General features: G+C 41.2%; 1 protein-coding gene across 1 annotated transcript in view; it reads right to left on the bottom strand.

Moving 5' to 3' along the window:
- Nucleotides 1-6: 6 nt before the first annotated feature.
- The window catches only part of LOC102204313 (cAMP-specific 3',5'-cyclic phosphodiesterase 4B-like), a 45,095-nt gene continuing 17,254 nt past the window's right edge, over nucleotides 7-27,847 (bottom strand). The window contains exons 5-18 of the mRNA XM_005741920.1: nucleotides 24,073-24,267; nucleotides 23,929-23,965; nucleotides 23,339-23,409; nucleotides 22,553-22,602; nucleotides 11,630-11,742; nucleotides 5,410-5,503; nucleotides 3,855-4,069; nucleotides 3,665-3,763; nucleotides 3,087-3,251; nucleotides 2,712-2,811; nucleotides 2,420-2,574; nucleotides 2,189-2,311; nucleotides 1,899-2,081; nucleotides 7-1,804 (exon numbers count right to left, since the gene is read on the bottom strand). Coding sequence (XP_005741977.1) covers nucleotides 1,433-1,804; nucleotides 1,899-2,081; nucleotides 2,189-2,311; nucleotides 2,420-2,574; nucleotides 2,712-2,811; nucleotides 3,087-3,251; nucleotides 3,665-3,763; nucleotides 3,855-4,069; nucleotides 5,410-5,503; nucleotides 11,630-11,742; nucleotides 22,553-22,602; nucleotides 23,339-23,409; nucleotides 23,929-23,965; nucleotides 24,073-24,267 — 1,972 coding nt within the window. The 3' untranslated portion in view covers nucleotides 7-1,432. The remainder of the gene's footprint in view (nucleotides 1,805-1,898; nucleotides 2,082-2,188; nucleotides 2,312-2,419; nucleotides 2,575-2,711; nucleotides 2,812-3,086; nucleotides 3,252-3,664; nucleotides 3,764-3,854; nucleotides 4,070-5,409; nucleotides 5,504-11,629; nucleotides 11,743-22,552; nucleotides 22,603-23,338; nucleotides 23,410-23,928; nucleotides 23,966-24,072; nucleotides 24,268-27,847) is intronic.

The raw sequence follows: 27,847 nt of genomic DNA, 5'->3' as shown, positions 1-27,847 counted from the left end.
ATCGTGAAACATGAAACCGATCTCCCCGTATTATGACCATACAACGTGGTACCTCTAAGGAAGTGTTTGGACAGATCAGCAACCAGCTGCATAACTGTCGACGTATTGAAAGTGCTGCAATGAAAAACTACAAGATTCAATTATTCCATTACTGACAGGTGTTTCTGAAACTGCGCGTTCAGCCTTGAAGTCATTCAAAGTTCAAAATGAGTCAGCCTATTCATGAGAATACTGCTAACCACAACAGGTGTGTTGTGTGAGGCAATGAAAAGGGGAATTACAGGGCGGAGACGGTTTTTCCACACTGGATGGGGCTTAAACGCAACTGGGTTATGAAATATTTTCTTTTCCACTTTAATCTTGGAAGATTGTAGTGAGAATTTATTCTGTAACTGGCTTTAAGTGAGAGGGAATCAATCCCGCTGCCGCTCGGAAGTTTGACTTGTCACACCATTTACTCTTTGGAAATACGATCATTCTTTTGAGGGGTGGCAGTGAATCCAACAAAGTGCTTTCCTTACAGGATCTTTGGACTTTTGGTTTTTGTTCTACAAAAAAGAAAAAAAGAAAGGTTTTTCCTCTTTTACGAAATCTAGCCTATGAGTCATTTAATTGCTTACGCAGTTACTTATTTGGATAAATCAAATTAAATTATTTGGTTTGACATGCTTGCTATGGTCTCTCCTTTAAGTTACAGATGCTGTCTTTGTCTTGGTTTAACTGTGTGTGCCACAAAGTGCAAATCGTGCTGGGAAGTCAGCTGATTTTTTTATAATATACATCCATTAGTGAAGAACAAGCTTATACTATTGCCAGAACATCAGGAAGACTGTGTGAGACAGCTATGTCCGTTTGTAGAAAATCTGACACACAGCTACATGAATGTGTTCAATAAATTATTTAAAAAAAAAAAAAAAAAAAACTTACAAAAACACACACTTGTAAAAAAAGGCACACTACTCTTTTTAGACAAGTGTTAAAAAAACACTACTGGGTTAGAAATAACTCGCTGACCAGTAGCTGTGGTTGGACAATATAGGGTCGTATCCAATCTCGACACGATACAAAGAATCTAAATGAACATTTAAAAAAAATGTCCTGAAGTGCAAGTTTGAAATTCAGACTTGTCCCAGTACACGGATTCATACATCCACTTCACATTCTCTGCCTGAAAGAACCCAGGTTAGGCTCTGCAGTCCAACAGTAGTCCCTTCTGTAAAGAACAGAGCCTACACTCTTCCAGCTCCCTTCCAGGGGGGCTCAAAGACAAACTACCGCAGGGTTTCCAAGCCTCGTTCGCAGGGGTGCCCCACATTCAGTCAGGACCTCTTTGCCAAGCAGCTCCTGCCAGAGCCAAATTGCAGGATTGCTCCACTGCAATAAAATGAATTCACCAAAAACGTGCTACGCTCCGAGAACACCACCGGTTAAGCTATGTTTCCTCCGGGGAGCCGTCATGTGTTGTCATTTCTGCCCCTTCCTGATCACAGGGAAGATGCTGTAATGTCACATTGTCACAACTGTCAGCCGTGTCCATCATTCCACTGTCTTCACCTTGTCCTTCCTGGTCATCCAGCGTTAGATCGAACTTGAATTTACTCGCTACAGGCCGCCCTTCCACCTCCCCGTGAGGTCCTCCTTCTCCATCACTGGTGTAGAAAGGAGGTGAGGGGCTCTGGGGGATCATGCTTTGGTACCAGTTCCTGTTGTCCTCTAGTGTATCCAGGATGTCCTGGGCATCGGGATGGACCAGGTCAGCCCACGTCTCCCACAGAGGGTGCACTATGTAATCAATGAAGCTAACCTAGAAAAGATAAACAGAGAGGATGTCAGTAAATATGAAAAATAACCACAGTTTTCAGGTTTTATTTTGAGAGCTGGATGCCTGTGTTCTCTACCTGAGTCCTCTCTACTGAAGCTGTGTGTTTGTCACACATTGGGCTGATTTCCATCCCCCTCTCCCTCTCTCTGTCTCCCTGGTGGAAGAACTCATCCATGATCCTGTCAGTCCACTGCCGGTACAGATCCAGAGGTTTGGTGGGGTTGCTCAGGTCTGCACAATGAACCATGTTACGGAGAACCTGCAGGAAAAAAAATATCACCATTTAGTATGTTTTTTTTCTTTTCCTCCCTCTGTGGTAAATAGAAAAGTGTTTGTGTCTAATGTGCATACTAGTCTGCCTCTTACCTGCATCCTGTCTGTGTAGTTGTCTAGCATCAGGACACCAGAGCTGGTGACCTTCTTGGTTTCCACCATCGTTTTCAAATCCGCCAGCAGACTCATGTGTTTAGACATGTCGGTTGCCAAAACCTGGAAGACAGCAAGACATGAAAAAATCAATTTAAGAAAAACTGTGAAAACTGCTCAGATCCTGAGACGGGGCTGCTGCCTGAGACAGATGTGCAGACATTTCCTCACCATTTCTATGACCATCCTCCGGAGCGTCTGCCTCTGCTTCTTGGAGAGGTTTTGGAAGATGTCGCAATTTTCTTCCTGCAGCAGTTTGAAGCCCACGGCCAGGTGGTGATTTTCCAGCACTGACTCATCGTTGTACATCAGGGCCAGCTCAGAGTCTAAATGCAAAAGAGGACAAGAAAAGGAAATTAAACATCAAATCAAGCAAATGTTTCTCCCTTTTTTCAAAATGTAGACCAAATAAATAACTCTAGCTGACTTTTTTGATGGATGTCGAATGAAAAGGTGGACCTACTTGTATTGATTAGGAACTGGTTGGAGACTCCTGGGTGGTCCACGTCGTGAATGGCTGCTGCAAAAATGGCTGCCAAGATCTCCAGATCAGTGAAGACCGCCTGTGTTTGAAGAGAAGGAAGTAAAGTAAAAATAAATTAGCAAATTGCTTACCATACAAGGCAAGGTATTAGTTTGAAAAACCAATCCTTCCATGTGTCACCATCTGTGGTATGCTCTTTCTATTGTTGCTATTCATCACAACAATATAAACAGTTCAAGTGATAGGTGTGGCCGGTGGCGACACGCTTTAACTGTGCCACGTTTTAAAGGGCAAACTCTGAACACTTAGAAGTACTGAAAGCGAGTGAGGTAAGACAGATTTTACACGACTTACATCTAATGCAGGGGTGGACAGGAGGATGTGTGTGGACTGGGCTACGTCGGCAGCGTGGAGGTTGTTGTGGTACGCCACGTCGGAGTGATAGTGGCTCTCTAGGGTCAGCATGAACGTCACAAAGGTGTCCGTTGGAATCTTGAACGTCCTCATCAGGTCTCGCTCCTGCGTGTGACAGTGTGGATTAGAAAAACAAGACTCCTGGCTAAACGTGCTACAGGATATTATTTTCTCTACGGTCTATCCATCTAGCCACAGTTCAATTCTGAGTCATCAGATGGGTAGTCATAAACTAGGCAGGGCTCCAGACTAACAGGTGCACTGACAGTATCTGCTGCAGCAGTAATACATTTTAAGTTATCTTTTGGCCTCGAAAGAAAGGGGTGCAGCATTTTTCTAGACCAAGTGAAAAAAACAAAAACAAAACATGTGCAGCCAAACTGATTATAGTCTGGAGCTAGCTAACAGAGCATGATGTACACATTGACACGGCTTGTGTGTGTGTTTGTTTGAATGGCTTCACAGTTTTCATGAGCTCTTTCCCGATTACAGAATGGAAGCTGAGGCGGAAAACAAACCTGGAAGATGGTGTACATGACGCATGTGAGAGGTCGATTGTGAGAATGCTCAGCCACTTTGAAAATATTCAGGCCCCATCTGTTGATGTGTTCCAGGTCCTGTTAGAGAGGACACAAATTTAAGTGTTTGAGCACGTGAGACACCAGATATCACGCAAGTTTAAGTTTCTCCAGTCTGTCTGTCACTTACCTTTGACAACAATTCCTCCTGGTCCGTCTTGACCCCAAAGCGATTTCCAGTACCTCCCGAGATACTTGATGTATGGCTGACTTTTCTCACCCCACTGATCTGTGTCATCATCCCACCGTGTTGCTGCTGCTGTTGCTGCTGCTGCTGGCCCTGCCTCCTCTTTCTTTCCCTCGGCTTTGGAACTGGACACGGAAGCTCCAACTCATTCTGCTTGTCTGGAGAAAATAGAATTAACATTAAAAAAGGTGGTTTTCAAGACAAAAAAGCTGCAATGGCTGCTATTAAATTAGCAATCAATCCCTCAATGCCTGTCTTCTGCAATAAAAATACACTAGTAACAAAAGCAGGAAAGGCAAAAAAATAAATGTGTAAAATAGCTGAATACACTGATGAGATGCAAATGTTTTATGAGACAAAGGCTCAGGCTGTGCTAATGAGTTGTTATGATGATCAGAGAAACATGGCAGTATTCTAGGCATTCTGTGAATCTGAGCCATGTGTTGGTAACAATTCAGAGAATCGTGGAAAGATGGTTCACGTTAAGCCGAAATGTTTAGGGGAGGGACTTGGAAGTATGCGGGTTCAGTCGGTGCATGTGACTCATGTATTAGCTGAGTGACATTTCTCACTGTGTGTGAGCGTGAGACTCCCTCAGTCTGTACGTGTGCACTGCACACACAGCCGCAGAGCGAGAAAAAAAACATCTCAGCTGCGTCCTCTACAAAGCACAGGAAAATCATCTCCCTACACCTGACAGGTGCTAGCTGCAATGCAGATAAAACCGCAAAGCTTCAAAGATAAACTGAGCTGAGCTTTCATGTTCGTCTCTATCACCGCGCCACTTCTATTGTTAGCACAAGAGGTAGCTTTTTCTTTTCCTCTTTCCACCTTGCATCCAGCATCTTGTCTTTTTTCTGTCATTTTTTTATGTTTTGCTGCTCCGAGGCAGGAAAATAGACACGTGTTCACTAACAAGAGCCACAACATTAGTCTGCAGTGAGCCCTTATAAGCTGGGAGTCTGGCTGTATGTATGCTGGTGGTGAGCTAGATGGGAGGGTAGAAAAACCTGAGGGGCAGAGTGGTTTGCAGGGCTGGCGAGCTGGCTGGCCATTAGACACGAAATGCCGCCAGGCTTTTTTTTTTTTAAAGACAAGCAACCACTGCTGTCCCACTGATGAATAATGCAGCATCTCTCTGAACCTGATGGCACTGTAAGCACACAAACACCCTCTCTCTCTCCGACTCACTGCTCCTAATCTCTCCAGAGGGAAGTCTTCCCTGAGTACAAAGCCCTCCCTCCTCCCTTCACATATCTCTGCAGTCGGAGCGAGGGGACCCTGTCTCCCTTCCAGACCAGATCAGACTGGTTTAAGAACAGCGTTGCAGAGGAACTGTGAGTTTCCCCACTGCTTGGCACATGCTTTGGGTAACCTCGCAACCTCTGTGACATTCCTGAAGGATGCTGGCTCACTGAAGTCATACATACAGCACATTTTGCAATGGCGCAATGTATACTTCAGGAGGTGTGTGGTAAACATGTGCTGCAGTGCTCACCTAGGAAGGTGCTGGAGATGTACTCTGACACTTGGTTGCCTGATCGGCTCATCTCAGACAGGTGGCTTAGCTCCCGGTTCAGCATCCTCTTGAACTGGAAGCAAAGAGATAAAATGTTAAGGAGGTAATGTGATTTATACGCAGAAACACATCCAGCAAATGAGTCTGACTGCTGTTTCTAAGCAGCGGAATAAACCCTTTCCTGTTATTTTCCACTGGAACATGTCCCATGGGACCATGTTCTCTGGATTTAATGAGCCATATTAGGTTTGTGTATTCTTCCCCAGTCTCCTTATCCAGACTGCTTCGTGTTTCAACACAAATATAAACTATGCGTGCTGTGCATAGTTTATATTTCCTTTATGCAAATTTTACAGATAAGCAAAAGATGCCCGTTTTCTCAACACATGCAACCACTGAGCAAGATTAAAAACATGTCGTAATGCATTCAAAGAGAAATTGGGCTCTTCACCAGCAACAGAAAACAGATATGAATGTAGAATATGCACAGAAACAGTCCGATTAATGGAAAACCTCCTCTGGGACACACCTTAATGTATCCCCAGGACACAGAGAACAGGTAGTTGGCCTCAGGCATGGTGCTGAGCAGTGCTGAGCCCCCCAGCAGAAGCAGTAAGTGCTCCTCTCTGAGTGGACCCCCAAGGCTTAGCTCAGCCCTACAGCCTGAAGCTCAAGGCGTCACCAAATCACCGCCTTGCAGCGGCTGACTACGGTAAAAACGCCCCAGCCGAAGTCTCTGGAGAGGGGCTGTGGCGGAGCCCTACATTCCCAGCCAAACGCGCCTCCTCCTAGCTTCCTCCATTGTTATCAAGGATCGCGAGCCACTGTCGTGAGTGATGGAATCCCCCTGGATGCGATCAATATTTCCTTTCCTCTGGCTGTCGCTGCCTCTGTCCCTTTCTTCAAACCTCCATCTCCTTCTGCCACCATCCAAAAATCATACAGGAGAAAATCCAGCCTTTCCAAGCCCAGATTTGGCAAGTCAAGAAAAAAAGGCAGTCTTCACGGCAGAAGGAGGAAAGAAAGAGAGGGACTGAAAAAGGCAGAGAGGAGGAGGAGGAGATGGGGGTGCGCTATAGCTGTAGAGTTCCCTGTGGCACAAATTGCTGGAGCCTCTCTCTCACTTTCTCTGTCTCTCTCTTTGCCTCCCACCCTCGCTAAAAACTGATGCTCATGTACAGCACTGCAGAAAATGAGAGCTTGGAGGATCCCCCACATCTTCCTCCCTATTTCTAGCTATTTCTCTCTCACTCCTGTGTTCTGTGAAACCCCCCTCCCACTGCTGTCTCCCTTCTCTACTTAAAATGCTCCCCCTGCACAGTAATGCAGAACAGATGCAAAGCATACTGCGCAACGTGAGACTTCAAAGCACCAGAGCGTTTATCACACGGATGATGAGACACAGACACAAACTCAGACACAGAACTAAACATATTTTAAAAACAGAAAATGGGGGTGTGCAAATAGTTCAGTCCATAATCGTGATGTTTTGCTGTATCAAGCAGACGACAGAGTTTTCAGTCTGCCATCGGTGTACCACCATCTGCATGGCAACCCGAATGCCATGGCAACAGAATCACATGGTCCTGTTCTCATGGTGGTCCCTACTTTAAAAACACAGCACTGCATCGTAAACATAAACAAACCTATCACAAAAACCGCAGCAGCGACGCTCCAGATAGGCATTTTTAAAAAACCCATAGCTTCTGTGCAAAAGGAGATCGGTTTTTATCTCTCATGCAAAATGTTCTTTTCGATTTGAATAAGCATATGCAAACATCACACCCCAAACTTGATTATGAAAACTATGTAGTAATGGTGTGTGCAATAAAGGCCATTTCCATAGAAAGTACTTGGGTTTTCCTTTTTTTATAACTCTGTATTCTAACACCGGAAAGAAAATAGAAAACCTGTCATTGTGGTTTCTGCCAGATCTTATATTCTCTCTTATAATGAGTTCTTTTTGCTTCATACTGAACCAGACTCTCTGATCTCAACAGCTGTCTAATAGCTGTCAACCAGACAGCTAACATCTAGTTGACTGTGGAACTTGAATACCACTTTCAAAGCATTGGCTGCACTAAAAACCCAGAAAGATCAAAGAAGCTGGAATCAGTTGGCTTTAGTCTGCTCAAAGAGAGCTTGTAATTGATTCTTTAATGCAGCACAGTGTGGATTTGAGTGACCTCTAGGAAGTGAATTAGGCACACAGCTGTATGTCAGTCACCCGGGGTTGTGTAGTTCAGCTGAAACACATCACACACACACGGCACGATGACAAGGCTGCAAGTGTTCTCAGTAACCCAGATTACTCAATGCATGGCGCTAACTCATACATCCTTTTACGTTAGCAAATGATTCTCAGTTTCAGAACAAACTGAGGAAACTGAGAGAAGTTGCGCAAACTCTGACAAAAAAGCAATTTGCTCTCACACAATCATGAGCCGTTGTTTAATAAAGTTTAAATATTTAATGCATAATATAACTGTGTCAAAAAAAACCCCAAAAAGCTACTGAAACAACATGCTACAGAAAGTAAAGATCAACATATTTTCAAATATGCAATCATAGAAGGAAAAAAACAATTCAGGAACATTTTGAGTGTAATTACTGACGAGCAAATTTTTTTTTTTATTTGAAACTAGATGTCACTTCAAATCCAGCAATTTATTCTTGAATAAAACACCATCTCCACATGGCACGCTACACTCCTACAACACAAAGTAAGCCTCTATAAAGCTAACTCACCTTTTTCCAACTCGCAAGCATCTCAAAGTTTATCTTCTGCTTTTCAGAGCAGCATAGTCCCATTGTCACTCAACGAAAAAACAAACACAGCACAAAGAAATCCTGTAAAGGTCCAAGTACTTTAACTCGTCTCAGCGTGTCTGTGAGCCAGCCGTCTTCCTCTCTCTATTCTCTTTTCTCAACTGGCGTCAGGCAGGAAACTTATAGCAATAAAGCTGACTTAACTGACTGGCCTACAAAGTCTAACAGGAGATTGATGGCTCCTCCCTCCCATACAGGCCTGAGCGTGTGTCTCCACCTACTTCCCTTTTTTTTTTTGCTATAGTAATTCCCTGAGATCATTTACTGGCAGACATCCTTCTTCCTGTAGCCTCAGGCACCAAACTACTAACATACCTGAGCTCATCACAGAAAAGTTCCAGATAACAAGTTTAGGGGTCACGCTAAAGTTCCTGCTATATTAACTGACAAGAGAAATAAAGAAAAAGGAAAAACATAAAATGTAAAGAAATGGGATTTCTCAGGAACAATGTGACCTCATAATGCAACACCATTGCACTGCAATCGAACAAACCCCAGAGTGAGCACACGCCGCCTCTGTCGCATGCATGCGGCTGTTTCGAGTGTCAACACCAAATGAATGATGTCAAATTTACACTGTTTAGTAACACAAGGACAACACATTTCCTCGAAGGCGTTGATCAGAAACAGGTAAGAACAGGGTTACAGTAGAAACATGTTTTCCATTCGCACTCCTTGTGCTGTCTTATTTTCCAAGATGAAGATCAGATGAAGAACAGAAGATTACAGAGGTAAAACTTTTTAAAAAAAAATTACGATTAAGCACCATAATCACCGCTGGAGCTCGTGTGATCTCCTCACCACCCTTTCAGTTAAATGGAAGCGCAGCACTATAATTTAATGTCCATTACGCCTGGTACAGCTATAGACCCACCGCTGCATCTGTTTCAATAATTTTGTCATTCTTTCCCCAGTGAAGACGGCGGGTGCTTCAAAGCTGAAGTGACCACACGTGAGTTAAAGTTTCCTACTCGCTTGTGTTCTCCTCGAGGGGCTTGCCTGCACGCTACCCGCAAAAGCACTAAACTCCTTTAACTGCATTCAGATGGCAGTGTTTGTCCAAGGCCGTCACCGGCATCGGTGTGGAAGTGTGGCGAGGTTAATGATAGTGAGGGGCAGGGAAGTAGCTCCCCGCTCTGAGGTCACAGCAACCAGGCTGGCGGTCAGCAGAGTGTGTGGTCTTGTAGCCCCGGATACACCTGTGCCCTTGGAAACTGAAAATGGAGACACCCCGGGTTTGATTGTGGCTTCAATTACATCTAGTGGTGAAGAAAAAAAGAAAACCTGACTCTTTGTCAAAACTTGCGTCAAACGCCCACAAAAACTGGGCCGATGGTGTAACAGTATCACTGGACTTGACTCCCAATTTTGCAATAAGAGCTCGATGGACCAATAAACAGCTTCTTTCTATCCCTGTACAATTGCACAACAATGTAGGACACTGATGAAACTTAACTGTAACATCATAAAGCTGTTGCCCACTACACTTTTAAAAGATCAGCATTGGTCAACAATGGCACTGGCTCGTGTTGTTAGGAATCTGTACCTGGTTTGCCTGAACAAGTTGCTACGCTGCTACGGCCTAGAGGGCCTTTTCTCATTGTCTTGACAGTCCCGGGGATGTAGCTGTCTGTTAGGACTCAACCCCTATTGTCATCGAGTAACAAGTGAGCAGAGGAGAGGAGGCACAGGAAATACAGAGACAGGAAGCTGGAGTCACGGTCAGAGTCACCCATCATGGTCTGACAACACCCCCTCCCCATCCCAATCCTCCCTCAGACCAAAGCTTAGAGCACAGACGGAAATGGACACCACCACCCTGGGTGTTTATAATCTGATGTCGCCGTACAGTCTCCGCTGTCTGAGCAATAATGTGTTGCATACAGTAAATTTTGAAGTGAAATACGCACAAAGAAAAAAACAGGCTCATGTGCATCAAAGCAAAGGGAAGTAATTAGTTCAAAAATGCTGGTTTAAAAACCACAGTGTGTTTAAATTCAGTAAAACCAAACTGGAAGACTGGCACTTTTAAATGCTTAAAACAACACGCTGCTAAGACCACCGATGAGAACAGACATTTTCTCACCCTTTGGTTACATTTTTTGGGCAGTTATATTAACTATAAACTGAGTTTTACCATTTAATAACTTTCCAGGCAGCGTGAGACACAAGTACAGCTTTTAAACACGCTAAACTAAATGGTTTGGCCCCTTGTAAAGAAGTTGCAGTTATAAAATTATCCTGGCATTATTCTATAATAATGGAACATATAGCAGATCTGGTTTTGCCTCTTCCGCAGCAAGCAGAAGAATAAGTTCAGTACTTTCAAACCAGCCTTAAGCAATAAGGGCCCTGCTAAATGAACTCACACAGAGCTACATCTTAGAAACGAGCCAATATCAACACAGCACTAAAATGAATGAAAAAAGCATTTGGTAATGTTTTAATCAGCCCAACCTAGTAGTATAGCAAGCTGTGTGTCTCGGGCAGTTTGATTAAGGTAAGGATATACAAGCAGGACAGCCCTTTCCCTGGAATTCAGGCAATAATGGTGCTCAGATGCAACAGGTAGTTTGCTAAAGTTGTTATGCAGCGAAGCAAACATTAACTTTTTTTTTCTCCTTTTTTATCAAGAGATCTATAAAATGATGATGCGTGCTGATATGCTACCACAGAACAGCTGTTGCTTTGCAAATGCGTCAATGTGGCTAAAAGTATTTTACATTTTCCGTAGACTGTGCAAATGCACAACCACACAGAAACAAAGAGCAATTATACACAGATATATGCAGGCTGGCAGGTCATCACAGGCCAGTCAAGCCATCATCACAAGTATCATGCCTTCAGTGAGCACGTTACAGAATATGTACCGTGATGGTAATAATTATAATTTTGCATTGCATAGTATGAGATATAGGTTACAATTATAATGTTTAACTTAAATCTTTTTTAATTATGGTTTTGCACACTCTAATGATTGTTATTTCAGTGGGTAAAAAGAGATGTTGGCAAAATGAAGCATGCATGCAAGAGTTTGCTGTGCAATATGATTCTAGATGAAAGCACAGCACTATGTGCATCATAGCTTTTCACACTAATGAACTAATGGTTCTTTTGTGACTTGATAAAATCCTCTTAATAACCTACTGTGCCCATGATCAAATACCCAAATAGTTTTTTTACCCCTGAAGTTAATTATCAAAAATGTGAATGTTTGTAGTGTTTTCAGGTATTTCATCCAGGAGGAGAGGCTAATAGCTTTTTATAAAACCACGGTAATCGATAAATACATGTAGACAGTCCCAGGTAACTTCACACATGCGTTGTTGTCACATTTACATATATTAACATATGGCCCAGATTGTCTTACCTTGTTGGAGGCCATGTCACTGACAGACCGGTAGGTCTGGATGGTCTCCAACTGGTCCAGACACCAGTCCAGCTCCTCCATGGTTTCCATAGCCAGCTTCTGGTAGGACTCATCTGCCAAGAGACACATGGACATGTAATCAGGTCTGAGAGGATCCATGTCCATACTTGATCCTCCAGACACCATGCGTGGCGGTCCAAGTGTCCCAGAGTGGCTTGATCGTAAGGGGCACTGACATGCAGAACCTCCGGAAGACGCAGAGGAAGATGAGGAGGTGTGTACGCAGAGCTCCTTCATCTTGTTCCGCTCCACCACCTCCGAAAGTTCAGGGGAGTTGTTTTCTCAAACAAACAGTGGTTATGGTCACCGTTTGCCGACTCGCTCTGTCTTTCTGTCTCTCTGTAGCCTCATTCTCTGCGTACCCCCTCTTTCCCTCCCTCTTGTGCGTGCTGCAAACCCCCTCCCATTTCGTCTGGTTCCCCCACCCTTGCTCAACTTCTCCCTCTCTCTCATTAAATTATCCCCCTCTCAGTTCCACTCGTTTGAAGAAGTAGCTTGCAGACTAGGCAGTTTGCTGCCTCCTGCTGTTGGTGTGTCTGTGACCCCTGCCCATATAAATGAATAGAAATGGTGTATACATGCATTTAGAGTAAAAAAAACACAAAAACCCTAACTGCTTTTGGTGCAGGAGACACAATCATTTTAGCTTTTATTCCTGTCACTGGGATTACATCCAAACAAATGCATCTCTGTGAAATTTCATTAGAGCTTTATAGACAATAGGAGCAGGAGGACTTCGTCACTACTGCAAAGACAACTCATTTCCAACGACTTCCATTCTGACATGCAGACCACTTCAAGGAACCCTGGTGAACTGCATCTACAGCAGCTCACAGCACACCACCATGCTTCACAAACTGGTTCTCTCCTCTCTGAACCTCTCTGAGGGAGGAAAAAAAAATTATATCAAACATCAAACTTGTGTTTGCATAAGCAACACGAGAGGCAAATTTTGACTCCCTGAATTGGGGGGAGTCCAGGCTAGGGCCACACTGTGAGCCAAAGAAACCAAAGCACTTCCTCTTTGGCTATGAACTCCCAGAAAACATGGAGTGGAATTAATGAATGGTGGAGTGACTGCTGAAGGCAATCATAGCTGTCGTTTGATGAAATAACTCTGTCGTTAGCAGCTATGACTCACATGTGGTAGGTGCACAGTGTTTAGAAGGAAAAGAGTGGTTTACAAGAAAATCACTGGGAAGCTCAAACATGAGGAAACATATTAAAAAGTATCACTGCTCAATATGCCAATGTTTCAACATATTTCTAGCTGGAGGGAGCGAACGCTAAACATCTGGATCTCCCCACCTTCCTTTTCTATGGAAAAGACTGATCTCTACTTCATAGCACTTCACACATGGAAGAAATTTACCCCATATGCTCAGCACAACAGGACAGCCAGCGTGCTGCTCCCCAATTTACGTCAATATAGTGGATCAAAGCACTTCAAAGCACAGTGATGGCATACAGATTTTGAACCACCAGTGCTGAACAAAGAACTTCAATGCAACCCCAGACAATGTAGCACAGTTAAAGGAAATAGTTCACCTTTGAAAGTAATCAGAACAACACCCGGGATTCTTTTGAATCACAGAAAAGTGAACTTTCAGCTGTTTAAGTTCACTCAAGGAAACTCATGCCACTGGCTCCTCATATTACACAACTGCTACCACTTGTGTCATTTTTCGGGTTAGACTAATTTTTATTTCCTTAAGTTCCTGGTTGGCTGATTCAAAGAAACTTTGGCTTCGATACGACGCATAACTGGATGCCAAGTTTTGCGGACGAGCCTATTCACAGACTCCACTGGCACGCAAGCCATGCAAAAGTCACTGACACAGAGCAGAAGTATAACATCAAAGCAGCTCATGCACAAGGCAGTGAGCTGTTGAATCTTGGTATACATCAGCGTGTGGCTGTCTTGGTCCATAGGGGCAGTAGACGTTGCCAAGAAGGTGTCACCACATCCTGCCCTCATTCCCTTAGAAGAGGGCGCATGCATATGCAGACATTTTAGCTGGGCACCTTGAAACATCAAAGGACTGGCTCATCTGCAAAGTCTGTATGATTGGGATTCGAGTCATTTTGAAGCTGGCAGCTTAATCACTGACAGAGTCCAGAACATATAAGAGTGAAACACTCAGACTACTGTAGAAAAGCTTGCTGGACCTTTGGCTTTTTGGGCTAAAGCAGTGGCTGAAAAGTTACATTTTTTCAAAGTCTGGAGCCAAACTTCCCTTAGTTGGGCTGTATAACAATGACATATGAGTTGAAGTTCTAAATAAAATAAAGTTATGCACATGCACACGGTATGAGTAGAAGGAATGAACCTATCATCACCTTTGGTTGTTCATAAATACAGTGTTAAATGGGCTGACATTTCACAGTGTCACCAGTCAAAGGTGGCGTGACGCACATTCAGTCTGAGAAACCTGCTTCCAGACAGAGTGTGAGGTACTTTTCCAGCCTGTTTTTTCAGTGGATGTCTTTTTCTTTTTCTTTTTTTTTCTTGGTGAGTTCTAATGCTTTGGCCATATGCTGGAGGCTGCAAAGAGGACAACAGACCTCAGTGTGCAGAGAGACCTCGTCTGCCTTCCCCTCTCCCCCTTTTTCCCCTCTATCTCTCCTCTGTAGGGCCACAAACCAGCTTCTGTAAGAGCCATCCACCACACTAACGAGCAGGGCTGCTCCCAAACCACCATTTCTGCCAAAACACCTTCCACTTACATCCCCCTCACACTGCACCTCTCTATGTTCTCAACCTACCCCCATAAGCTGTTTTTCCTCAGTGTCTGACTGAAGAATTGCAGTGTCTCAGCTCATACCAACAACTGCCATGGACAGACCAAACACACACTTCAGTAAAAGTAGTACAAAAACAGCAAAATGACCCTATTAGGGTACATTTGTGTATGTATCATTGGGTTAGCATTATTATTGTAAGCGACATCTGGGTAGCATTTAAATGTGACAGCTATACAGAGCAGTTTCTCATTAAGAAGCACAACACTGAAAAACTACAAAATATTTTTTATTGTAAATGTTTTTTTAATTTTCTTTTAAACTTGATTTTCACAATGGCTTTCTGCGTGAGAGTGGATTATAAGTTGGCATTTTTTAGGCAAGGCAAGGCAAATTTATTTGTATAGCACAATTCAACAACAAGGTGATTCAAAGTGCTTTACAGAGACATTAGAAACAAAAACAAATAAAAAGCATGATTTACAATTGATTAAAACAAACAAACTAACTAAACACACACATTTCACACCTGTTCGCGCGATCTGAACCCTTATCGTAAGGGGAGCTACCAGTCCTTCTGTGGACGAGCTACTTTCTATTTTAAATTCCCTGAATTTAAAACACTCTCTAGACCCAGTCTAGACCCAGTTGGGGAGCTACCCAGAGCTCTAATCTAATACTTTTATGCAGTATTTTGAGTTTTATAGCGAGGCTGACTTTAACACAGTGACTACAATGCCTTTAGTTGTGTTAATGTTCATTGTTAATTCACCAGACATTTGGAAAGTGCGGGAAAAGAAAGTTGATGGTCAACTCAAGACACCAATGGCTGACCTGTAAACAGGCCAAGGCTATCTGCATGTACGCAAACACACATTCCTCATAGTGACCTCACAACATCACAAAAGAGAAATGCACACTTTGACACAGTAAGTTGCACGTATCCAGTCGTTTGTTATTGATTTTGCATTGCACGTGGGGCTAAGGCAGGATGCGGGTCAATAATTTACCGTTGTATCACCTCCAATGTACGTCAATTTGTTCAAAAGTCCGAGAGGGGTGGAAGACTTTGCAAATTCATGATTACTCTTGCAAAAGCCTTTGCTCTTCGTATCAATCATTTGCATTATGCCATCTGCTTTGAACTCTGAACATTTTCTGATTTTAACACAAGGTAGTATATGAATAAAATGCAAAAACAGTGTTGCACATATTATACTCTCACAAATAATGTAATTTATCAGTTTTATTACATTACAAGTATATTTTTAGAATTTTAAAAATTTTATATTTTTAATTTCTATAAATCATGCATGCTTTTTAGATTTTAGCAAAGCATATTTAAGTTCATCATTCTGTATTTTATTTTCTTTAAGTTTAATTACTCATTGTGTTTCAAAATAATATATTTCATCATGCTTGTGTATATATAATTTTATCCTATCTATTGTTAAAAACCCTTACGAAAAAAATTGTCATAGCCACAGAAAAATTATATTAGCATACTGTTACAAGTTACAATCCAAATCTATTGTTTCCCTTGCTGTGCTACAGGAATAAGTTGGTGTGCTATATGTGAGACAATTTTGTATAATGCTTTCCCTTTTAAGGTAGCATGAGATTTAAAGTGATATGCGGTGGACAATCAGAGACGGTCCAACCCCCGAAACCACGCCACTCTTGGTCTTCTCACAAACAAGCCTCAGTAATTGTGTCGCTTCATAGTTTACAGCTGTGAAATAATCTCATCGCCTATGAAAACAAAAGACTTGAAAACACACATGCACATACAAACATCTCATCAAGGCCTGTTTGACGGCTCATTCACAATGCACCATGGAGCTGTGTTGGCACGGGCCAGTTAGAGGGAAGGGCCGCAGGGAGGTTTATGACTGTGCTGACGTCAATGACATAATTCAAATACTTAACCAGGCTGCACGCTTCCAGCCCTCCGGATCCTCTCCCCTGGCTGTGAGCCTGGAAAACCTGAAATGGAATCTTGCTGTGGAGCAGAGTAACTGCTGCACACAAGAGTGAAGCAGACTGACCAGACTGAAAATGACAGGTCAGTTCTTCTGGCTCAGTTTGTGGTGTACTGTCTGATTGTGTGTCCATTCACTCAATAACGTTTTGCTAATAGGAGGAAATAAATTACATCATATAACAAACATTAGAAATTAAGTTCAACACCATTCCCCAAAAAGTTGTGACAGGTGTTAATAAAAACAGAATGCAACTATATGCAATTCTTTTGAACCCTATAATTAATTGGAAATAGTATGAAGACAGCATTTAGAGATTCTGCAAGTGTTTTAGACATGCAGTTTTGAAAAATATATTAAAAAACATATGCTCATTTTGAATTTGTTGCAATAAAACATTTCAAAGGTTTTTGGAAATCCTTTGAGAGGGAAAAATTTGGCTGGAAAAATGTGTTGCTGGCATCAACATCGAAATGAACAAACATTTGATATGGTGATATGAATGTTGTTTAAATGACTTGCAAATCACTGTATAAAGTTTTCATTTGCATTTTGCACTGTGCTCAAACCTCTTTGGGAAACAGGTTTGCATGACTCAATCCAATAGCCCATTAGCTAATCTGCCTCCTTAGTCACCAAAGCACCTTTTCAGGACTTGCAGTTGGATTTCCAGGTAGAGGACAATGGATATTGCTTCACATCATCATTACCAGTGCTCCAGAAATGGCAGATGAATACTTTTTTGAAAAAGTATTTGGGGTTTCGGAAATTAAACCCTTTATTTACTTTCCACATGCATGCAACCCAAATCTCTTTAAACATGATTGGTTAACAAAATTCAGACTACAAGCAGTCTGCAAACACAACCCAGGAAGCGTCCTGCACCAAAAATCTTCCCCCTTGCCCACAAGTTCTGCATATTCGTACTGATTACGTTTGCTATGATGAAAGTTTAAGTAATCTGATCAATTAGAAGATCTTGGCAACATTGCTAAAATCCTAATATGTTTTCAATTACATTGGGCAAAAGCAAATTTGGTTTGGAACATTAGAAAGAGCTTTGGGCCAATCTTCTTTACAGCACTGCTTCAGTTCACTGCTTGTGCAGGCATTCGTTTATACATAGCTCTCTTAAGGTTCCTCCATGGCATTAGATTGATGCCTGAAATCTGCACCAGTTCAGTACCTTGACTCTTTACATTTTCAACCATTCTGTTGTAGATTTCCTGCTGTGCTTGGGCTCACCATCCCATTACATGACCCAAGCTTTAGTAATAAAGCTTTAGCTATAGACAGATGGCATCACATTTGACTCTAGAATTTATTGGTAACAAAGAGGTCATGTTTGACTTAATGACAACAAGGTACCCAGGTCCTGTGGCTGCAAAGCAAATCCAAATCATCACCCCTCCACCTGCTTGATTGGCAGCTGGTCTGAGGTGTTTGTGCTGGCATGCTGGTATGTTTGACCTTTAACATCTAGCGTGCTAACTGAGGCCTTTAGCGTCCGAGATGTTGCTCTTGGGATTTTGCTGTTTCTTTAAGCATTAAACGTCCCAGCAAATTTACCTTAGCATGAATTTCCAGCAAATTCATCCTAAGGTCAGTTTGCTGGGATGTCAACTCTTTTGCACATGTGACCAATCCTTCTCACTGCAGAATGATGGACTTTGATGAACTGCAACAACAGCTTCTCTAAGCTAGTTTCTTTCCTGCTTTCTATTGTGTTAAGAGACCTAGATGCACCAGAGCAGCAAACTACTAAAACTTCTGCTTTGATAGAGGTGCTCACATTTGCTGATGATCCATTAATGAAGTGCATTTTCCATTGTATGACATGCCACACTGTGTTGTTGTTCAAATTGACAGCATAATAAGCTATGAGGAACAGATAAGTTTTCATTATGCCCTGACAGGCAAAAGTGTAGAACTTTTTAAAAAAAACAAAAAAACAACAACAACACATGACTGTACACACAAATGCACGTGTGGACAGCAACTCTCGCCCTGAGGTTTAAAGGGAAATAACAACCTATTCTTCCTTTTTACATTGTCAGAATAACTCGTTTCAGTTAGGTCTGTCATCACTTTTCTTCCACGGCATGTTTACTAAAAGTCACAAAAGAAAAATGAGTAATGCTCATTGTGTTGGACCACACACCCTGTAGGTTACGCACAAAGTCACGTGACCGTTTAGTTCCAAAGTAAAAAATGTGTATGTCTCAGTGCAGCGATCTGCTATGCTGAACTGATTTTCCTGGTTGGAAATGCATCATATTCTTGGAAACAGGTTCACTGAGCCACTGAACTATGCATCTCACAATGAAAGACCATCATTTTCTTACTGGCAATAACACATAAGAGGAAAAACAAGCACTTCAAATAAATGCTACTCTCAACTGCTCCCTTGTCACATGGGGTTGCAACATCGGGTGGCTTTGCATGTTTGATTTGGCAGAATTTTATGCCAGATACGCTTACTGACGCAACTTCAAAAGACAATGACATATTTCACTGATTTAACTCTTGGGTCCAATGGCTCTGTCATGGAATCCTTACACAGTGGTGTTACACTGTTTGCTGTCACTGAATGCAGAAAACACCCTTATTGCAACAGTACAGCTACATACTTCAGATACAGTACTGTATCTTATCCTTGAGCAATAGACTTTCAGCAAGACAATGCTAAACCCCAAATTGCATGTATAAAAAGAGGATTGCTTCATACTTGAAGAATCCAGATGCTGAACTAGCCTGCCTCCAATCCTGTTCAGCAGCTATAATCAGACAAGAATGGGTAAACATTCCCCAACCAAAAGCCCAGAAACTCATCTACTCACTTCCCAGACATTGCTGTTAAAAAGAGAGACGATGCTACACAGTGGTAAAAATTACATTTTTTGTCTATATTCTATTTGAATAAAATAAAATTTGAATAAAATGTGGGTTTATGAGATTTTCAAATCAATGCTTCCTATTTATATTTAAAATTTACATAGCGCCCCAACTTTTTTGGAAATGGGGCTGTATATTTGGTCAAGCCCCATGTTACTTTGTTGTTTTAAAAAAATTTCTGACAAAATTCTTATATTTAACACAAATAAAATTAAGTAAATGTTGACAGTGTAACTTAAATCTAGTTGCAACTTTTCTCAGCGGTGAGTTTGAAGGTCTGAAACTTTTTTTAAATAATGTGATGTATAAAACCTTGATGTAACAGTATAAAGAGCGAAATAGGCGGTATCCACCAATGTGGTTCTCTTTGAAGAAAGCCAAACCTATCTCCCCTAAAGCACCTAGCTGGTTTAAATAATACAAAACGCAAAGGTATCAAAAAGCTACAGTAACATTAAAAGCATGATATATTTTATAATAGATCTTATTTATACCAGGGATCTGTATGAGAAAAGAAAGAAAGAAAGAAAACTGCTAGTGTGTGATTTCCTTTTACTTTAGTTTTAACTTCTTTTTTTTTCTTCTTTCAGTGAAAAGGATAAAAGTGTAACAGAAGATGGAAAATGTAGCACGAAATCTTGGCTACTTTGTTATTCTGCATGTTAATAAGTGTGCTGTGAGCTCTGTGGATTGTCAAACTTTTGGGGTTTTTTTTTGGTCTTTTTTCACTAAGCTGACCTGCTGCTCATGCTGGCCTCAAATTTAACATGTAGATATGAAATGGATAGTCGACGTTCTTAAGAAAATAGCAAATGTACTGTTATACAGTAGTTCTTTTTACTACTGTGTGTGCTTCTAGTGTAAACAAGATCACTTTTGATTTGAAAGTGGGAAGTCAAGTAAAAATTGCTAGGTCCAATATTACACTTCATTTAAAAACACACACACATCAAGCAAAACAGTATAATTTCATCACAAATTAAGCGGGAACGCATATATAGTTTTCCCTCTTGGGGCCAAGTCTAAAGCTAACTAGGGGTAGCCTTTTTTGAACAGGGATTTCTTAAAGATTAATTTCTGTGGGCGCTGTGTAATGATTAATATCTGAAAACAGTCTAGCGAGCATTTGCTCATGAGGCCATTGCGAGGTTTTACAGCTCTCTCGGACACATGACTAACCCCAGAGTTCATACCATCTGTGTTTGGCTAATGCCAGTAATAATCGCTGCAGATTAATCATCAGGCCTTGACTGTCAAAGACGTCATAATAAAGCAACTTCTCAAAAGTGCTATTTATCAGGCATGATATAGAGCAAAGCCTGTAATCTGAATCAGTAGGGGAAGAGTGAGCTCTTTGTTGCTCGCTGAGCTCACGAGACTGTGTGCGATGGGGCCAGTTTGGCTAGCGAACCATAAATTGCAAACTCATAAGGGGGAAAACTTCAATCCCGTCACGTTTCTGGAGTAAGTCGAACAGCGCAAACAGCCTGCAGTAACGCATTTGCAGCTGAGCTGATTTTTAGTATACCCCCTGCTTCTTGTTTTCTTCTCATTTTGCCCCTTCACCCACTGGCTGTGGTCACGGTTGTGCTCTTCTTGTTTATTTCACCGAATTTGATATGCTACTCCCATACTGCCAGATGATTATCTCTCTCTCTCTCTCTCTCTTTGACCTTTACTGTGTTTTCATTCTTTTGTATCTCACTCCCAGCAACAATCTGGTAGCTCTCTTGATATGTCTTGATGCCAATGTGTGCATGTGTCACCACATCATCTTCTGTCTTGATTTTTATTGTCTTTCCCCGTGTCCGTCTATAATCCCTTTATAGAGCTGTCCAGAGTGTATAAGTGCGCACTCATTTATGCTGAGCTCATGCCCAAAAAGACGCAGGTACTCTTTCTTTTCCACTACTGGGGATTTTGCCAGACTAAAAACACAGAGGGAAAACAGGAAAAATCTGTTCTCCTTTTCCGGTCAAAGAGTCAAGGAAAACGGGACAGAAAGCAGCACAAGGGAGGATATGATGACATCTTTCATTGTGATATTGTTAATTGTTGTAGCTGCGTACTGAACAAACTCAACCGTCACCATTATTTAGTGGCAGGTGTACTCCATTTTCTCTATACGCTCAGAGAAAGCTGAGAGCAGCAAGATTCCCTGGTAGGACAAGAAATACAGTATATAAACGTCCGAGCTCTGAGTCTCAGAGGCTTCAAATTTGTTTTTCTTGTTTTATCTTCCTCATGCGTCATAATGGAAGCCAGTGAGATAGTTTCACTCTGCACTGATTACTTGGAGGTCATGGTTTGTGAGAAATGTGGAGGAGGAAGGACAATAAGAGACTCACAGTTGTGTTGTATTTTTCCTGCTGTGGGACAGTCCTCGCAGCCCATCTGTGCTGATAGGAAGTCGAGCACCCATGTGTGTAGGCCATGCTGACGTCAATTGGACTTGAAGAACCAGTGCAGCAAGAACCAATATCGACACCTCCCTCCTCTTTTTCTTTCACTTGTTGCCTTCTACCTAATCTGAATCTAAACCAGTAGGTGCTTCTGTTGTTCTCACACTTTGGTTTTTTCTCGGTGCCTCCATAATGACACTTCACGGGAATTTTGCGCATTACCAAGTCACAGTTTCCTCCTTGAATAACGAAGGCCTGCTGCTTATATTTGCATTTGTGAAAAGAGTCAAAGATAACATTTTATCCTGGCTGGGAAAACATCTAACTCAGTATTTTTATGGAAATTTAAAAGAGGAACTATATTTCCTTATGTAAATGTGTGTTGTGTGCAAAGGGACAATCTATTTGAACACTGCAGAGGCGTGAAATAAGCAATCCATTGTGTATGCCACTTTCACGTGTTTGAAACCCAAACTATTATTTTTGCTAACAACTGTGCAGACTTCAGTTGCATGCAAGAATCCCCATCTGTGTAAATGCATTACAGCACATGCATTGGAGAACAATTGGACATCACTGGTTGTTCCATTTGTTTTCTTTGCTTTTTTTCAGTTCAGCATCTTTCTTTTTTGGCTCACTCAAAACTTTAACTGAGCATCATTCTGCTCAAGCATCAAAACCTGGAATTTGTAATCTCAGAAATTGCAAAAGCCATATAAACAGTACAGACAGTTAGCACTGTATGTGTGTTGCAGGGTGCAACATTTCCCAGAATCATTCATTCTGATAAGGGTGATAATGAACTCCCTTTTCTTTCTTTAACAGAAGGCTTATTCACTCACCTGACAGGCACACTTTGGTGACATGGGGCTGATTTGTAGCGGGAGACCTCCTGCAACAGAGAAATAATTTACAAAGTTTTAAAAATTAGGAGCCTGGAAAAATGCTTCCATCATTTATTTATTTATTTATTTCATTTGGTTCCAGTCGGTCTTTGTTGCCATAAGATAAACACAAAACTACTCCCTTGGTTCTCTGAACAGGTCTCAGGCTTGCGGTGACCCTTTTCTCTGAGGTCAGATTGACTCAGTGTGCACCTCTGGCAAATGTGATGCAACTACAACCACTGACCCAATTCAGTGATCACTGGAAACCTGCGAGCACTTCCATGTAAAAGATGATGTTTGTGCCTCTCATAACAAAAAACAGAATTGAAATGTCACTGTGTCCAGTTTTGTGTCACCAGCAAAAGGCTCTTGAGATATGTGAATTTATATTTGCGAGACTTCTTCACAAGCCCACAGCATTATAAAAGTTTCTGAAGCTTTGGTGCCCCCAAGTGGAGCATGCTGGCATCTCCAACCATTGTCAAAACAGACACTTATGAGCCACAACATTAAAACTACCAACAGGTAAAGTGACAAACACTGATTATCTTCTTGTCTGGTGCCTTCTATAAAACAACACATGGCACAATCAGAAGTCCTAGTCTGATTTTAATGGTGTGACTTACTGGTGTATCTCCAAAAACTAAAATCCACAGGCAGATTTTTCCTCAATAAAAAATAAATATTAAATTGTGGATCATAAAAACTCTAAGTACAGGAACTAATAATGATCCCACTTACTTATTAGATACACACTGTACATTTGTCAAGGTGGTGAAGTTGTTCCTAACTGTCCGAAGACTTGCCAGAACCTAAAGAGAAGATGAAAAGACTGACGTAAGAGAAAGAATGTGCAAAAAGTAAAAGTGAAATTTAAAACAAGACATTTTGCATGAAAATAAAATAGTGTGAAAAATGTTTAAGGACTATAACTTACCTCTCACAGGAGAGCATGGAGAATAACCTTTGCTATTGACCATGTGTTTAAAAGAGAGGTGTTTTAAAGAATTGTGATTCTTTTATTTTATGACTAGTTTGGGGCAAATTACTGTTTTTAATAATGTAATTAAATAATATGGCACTAAATATCTCTATATTATTTATAGATTTCTATACTGTTTGTCTGAAAAGGTTTCTGCAATGAAGCTGAAATCCGAGTGTAGAGTTCTTCTGCCATGCCGATGTTGTTATATATCCTCATTGCCAATTGTGGGCAAAGAGTTCAATATGGCGCCATGGGACATTTAGATTAAAAAGTTATTGTGAGAAATTGTGTTTTATATTCTGAGATAATTGATGCTCTTTGTACTTCATCTATGACAAGCTCTTACCTGGGCAAACGGTGTCACAATCAAGTCTTCTCCATGTCTGAAAAATGAGGGTAATGAAAGGAAAGCCTGTTACACAAACAGACAAACACATAGCTAACTGACCACCAAGTATAATGTGACAATGCTGTGATTAAAACCACTCACAATTCTCCAACGATGGAAGAATTTCGGGATAAGGATTTTGGTGATAGCTCATAGTCGCTGTCAGAGCGGTACAGGAAGGACTCCCGCCGCTGGCCGTAAGCTGCCAAATTGGGATGAAGAACCAGACCTGAACCTGGGGATGCCTGAGGGTCTGATGGGCTGCAGCACACTGATGGGCCATTCTCCCCTTCAAAACTAAAAGAAAGTTAAAAAAAAAAAACCAATCCGGGGGGAGAGAAGAAAATATCAGGATGTGACTCTTTACAACGCAAAGCAAGTTCTTTAAATCTATTAGTTTTAAAAGCATAAGCCAAAGTCTGATTGATCATCAATCTTGCCATTTAGATTTAACTTTTAAATCATCATCGTCATCTTGAATATACCTTCCGTAATCTACCTGTAAGTACTGGCTTGCAAAACATGTTGACAAATCCTATCCAGGGAGTAGATTATTGCATAAATCCTAAAAAAATTACTCATCCATTCATCCACAGCTGAAAAAAACAACAACTATAACACTCATAAAATAAGTATGCTTCACTGTCTGTACAAGCAGGGCTGGTTTTACTGTAATCTGCCCGTCTGGTTTGTTTCTTACGGGAACACTGTCCAAGACAGTTCCATTCAAACTCAGCAGTTAGGAAATGACATACAAAGAGTGACCAGCTGCCTGATGTGTGATTAAAGGCACATTTTTGCTTTTTTACTAACTACGTTTTCTTTTACAGTAACTGATGCACTCACAAGCATCTGCCTACATCTTGATTACCTTCCCTCATTGTTTAAGATGAATGTATTTGAACACTAAAATTGAACTAATGATAATAAACAAATTTAAAAGGAAGACAATACAATATTGTAGAATTTATGGCTTTTCTTAGCATGTGATGCTTACAACCTTGATGCCATCTAAAAAATTCATATATATTAAAATTGTTTTTAAAATTGACAAGCAGAAATCAGAAAGAGCAACCAGAGAACTCATGCTCAGAGCAAAAATAAACCAACATGCTAACTGCTAAATGCAGCTTTCCTCAATAGTTGTTTGATCAATAAAAACCACCACAGATGCACACAGAGACATAATCTGTTTGTCACCACAGAGTTTATGTAGAGGACCGGGACGAGTTATTGTGTAACCAGATGATTGGGTCAGATGGACAGGAGTTTAGAGGTGCAAGGTCAAACTGTCAGTGCCCAGCAGGAATAGCAGATGCCACAAACCATGAAATGGAAAAATAACTCAGAGTCCTTGGCTTGATTACCATTTACATACTTCATTTTATTAGAAGTGCCACTTCATGTTTTCTCCACGTTAAAGCCCGCCTCTTTAATTTCTCCTACATGTGGGATTAACTAGGCGCGTGTCCCACTGAGACAGTCCCACACCTCTGCCAGAGAAGCTCAGATTAATGTGAGAACTCTGATTACACACATGCAGGAAGACCAGCGTCATCTGTGTTGTGCTTTGCGTCATTCAGTTTCAGCAAACAACATATTTTAACTACAGCGATCTAATCCCACAGTGTGAAACCAATCAAGAACTTTCAGTAAATATGCACTACAGTGGAAATGAAAAGGTTAAAAGAAAAAGAGCATCATGTTAAAATCTACCAGTGAAGTTATTTTTCTAAAATATTGACATGTAGAGTGAAAAAAGGACTCATATACATATATAAAATACTCAGTGCAATAAAAAAAAAAGAGAAAACTACTGAAACATCACCTTGGAGCTGAGAGGTGTGCTCTGTTGACAACTTCCTCACTGAAGTCAAAATGTCCAGCTCTGCACCTAGGAGACCTTCGAAACATTTTTCTCCCTCTTCAAGGTCCACATCGAGCAACGTAAAACAGTGACACTGTCTGCTCACTCATACATACACACACACTTTTGCAGCCTCCCCTTTCTGTCCAGTAGCAGCCCACGTGCTGGAATAACGTAGGCTTGGCAGATGCTAACATGCAGATCTGGGCTGAAGCGCAGGAAAAACGCACCAGCAGTCGCTCTGTTTATCTGGCCGCCTGTCCTTTATCCCTCTGTATTAAAACACAGCGCCGACAAGACTTTACAGTGGGACGTCGCGATTAAGTTGAAAATCCAGATCCTCATTTATTTGCCAACTTTGGAGATTATAGTTAATGTGCATTTAATGTACACTGTACATATTTCCCCAGATGAGAAAAAAAACCATCTGTGTGTTAAGAGACAGTACAGTGACTGTGTGGTGTAAAATAAAGAGGAGAACTAGCAGGAGGTTTCTGATGCCGTGATGTGTTATTAAAGCTGCAATATGGCTAACACTATTACTGTGCTCTTCTTCTGATAGCAGACAATGTATTATTAGAAATTCTCTGGTACTTAGCTACTATTTATAAAACTCAATGTCCATAGCAGTAGTTGATTTCTGTGATTAGGCTGAAGGTCTGTTGACTTGGTTGACATGTGGAAGCCTTCCACATACAGTATATACAGCGGGGTCACAGTTCCACGTAGGCCTGGAAATCGTCAGGAAATCTGATGCTTGGATTAACATTTAAAACCACCAGAGATTATGAGGGGTACAATGAATTTTACAGACTACTAATCAAATCAAAGATAATTTATGATCTGACCACAATGTCAGATTTCAACTTGCATGTCACTGTCTGGTACAGCAAAACATTGCTCACTAAGCAGCCTTGTGGTAGTGGGACTTGGATCATAAGTAGGTGAAAGTGTCAAATTACTTTTCTAGTTGCATGATAACCAGATGTATCTAAAGAACAACCAGACAGGTCAGAAGTAGTCACGCTATCAGCAGATTGATATGTTTTTTCACTTAGACATGAAAGTTACAAATTAATTTGATCAAAGACAGAGGGTCCCAAATAGAAAATAGAAAAAAAAAAGTACTGTCAAAAAATGGCCTGACGCTAAATGGCTTCTCAGGAGAAAAAACAAGGCTAAACTCTTTGGACTGGATAAAACCATTACCAATGTTTCACAACTGACGATTGAGGGAAAAAAAAATCCTGTTTCCTGATGAATTCAAGTTTGTGGCATTAACAGAAGGATTTATTTAAGAAGGGAAACAAAGGAGAGAATCGTGCCGTAGTCTATAAAAACAACATGGGCTAGCCACACACATTAATGTAAGTACATCCCAGAGGAGAAAGTCCCAGCACGCTGCTTTGCTCAGCGTGTACTTTGAAAAATATTTTAAGAACTAAAACATTTGTGATGAAATCACGCCCCAAGGGTGAATTTCATCATCTGAGTATTTCAACACTCTGTACGTACAGCACAGGGATGTCTGCCAATCGCTTTGGTCTTGGAATCACAAATGGCTTTCCAGAGATGTCTCACACTTTTATCGTAATAAAGTGTTTGCTGTGTGTTTTATTGCAAGCTTGCAGTGACAACCCCATGATATTGGGCTATATGAATAAACTTTACCTTATGTAAGGTATGACATAAAGGGGACTGTTTCCTGTTAATATATCTTTTTTTTTATGTGTTATTTCAGGGTCTTTTTCCAAGGCATCTTTCCACACCAATGAGTTATTTTTAAAAAATGAGTCCCCTGAGCTCTAACTCATCCTGGAGCAGGGACATTTTTGACAACCTGAAATAAACTACTTCTAAATAAGGGTCCGCCTGAGTTACTAAATAAATCCACAATCACGACTACCTGCTGTAGCTCTTCAAAAACACATTACAGCTGACAAGCAAACCCACTACTTGGGTTTCAATCCTCTATTTTATTTATTTAATTCTCTCTTTAACACCCTCAAA

The sequence above is a fragment of the Pundamilia nyererei genome, unplaced genomic scaffold (assembly GCF_000239375.1).
Source record: "Pundamilia nyererei isolate P.nyererei 1_Seehausen unplaced genomic scaffold, PunNye1.0 scaffold00115, whole genome shotgun sequence".
In the NCBI taxonomy this organism is placed as follows: domain Eukaryota; kingdom Metazoa; phylum Chordata; class Actinopteri; order Cichliformes; family Cichlidae; genus Pundamilia; species Pundamilia nyererei.
The sequence above is the reverse complement of the archived record's forward strand: the minus strand, read 5'-3'. Positions and strand labels throughout refer to the sequence as shown.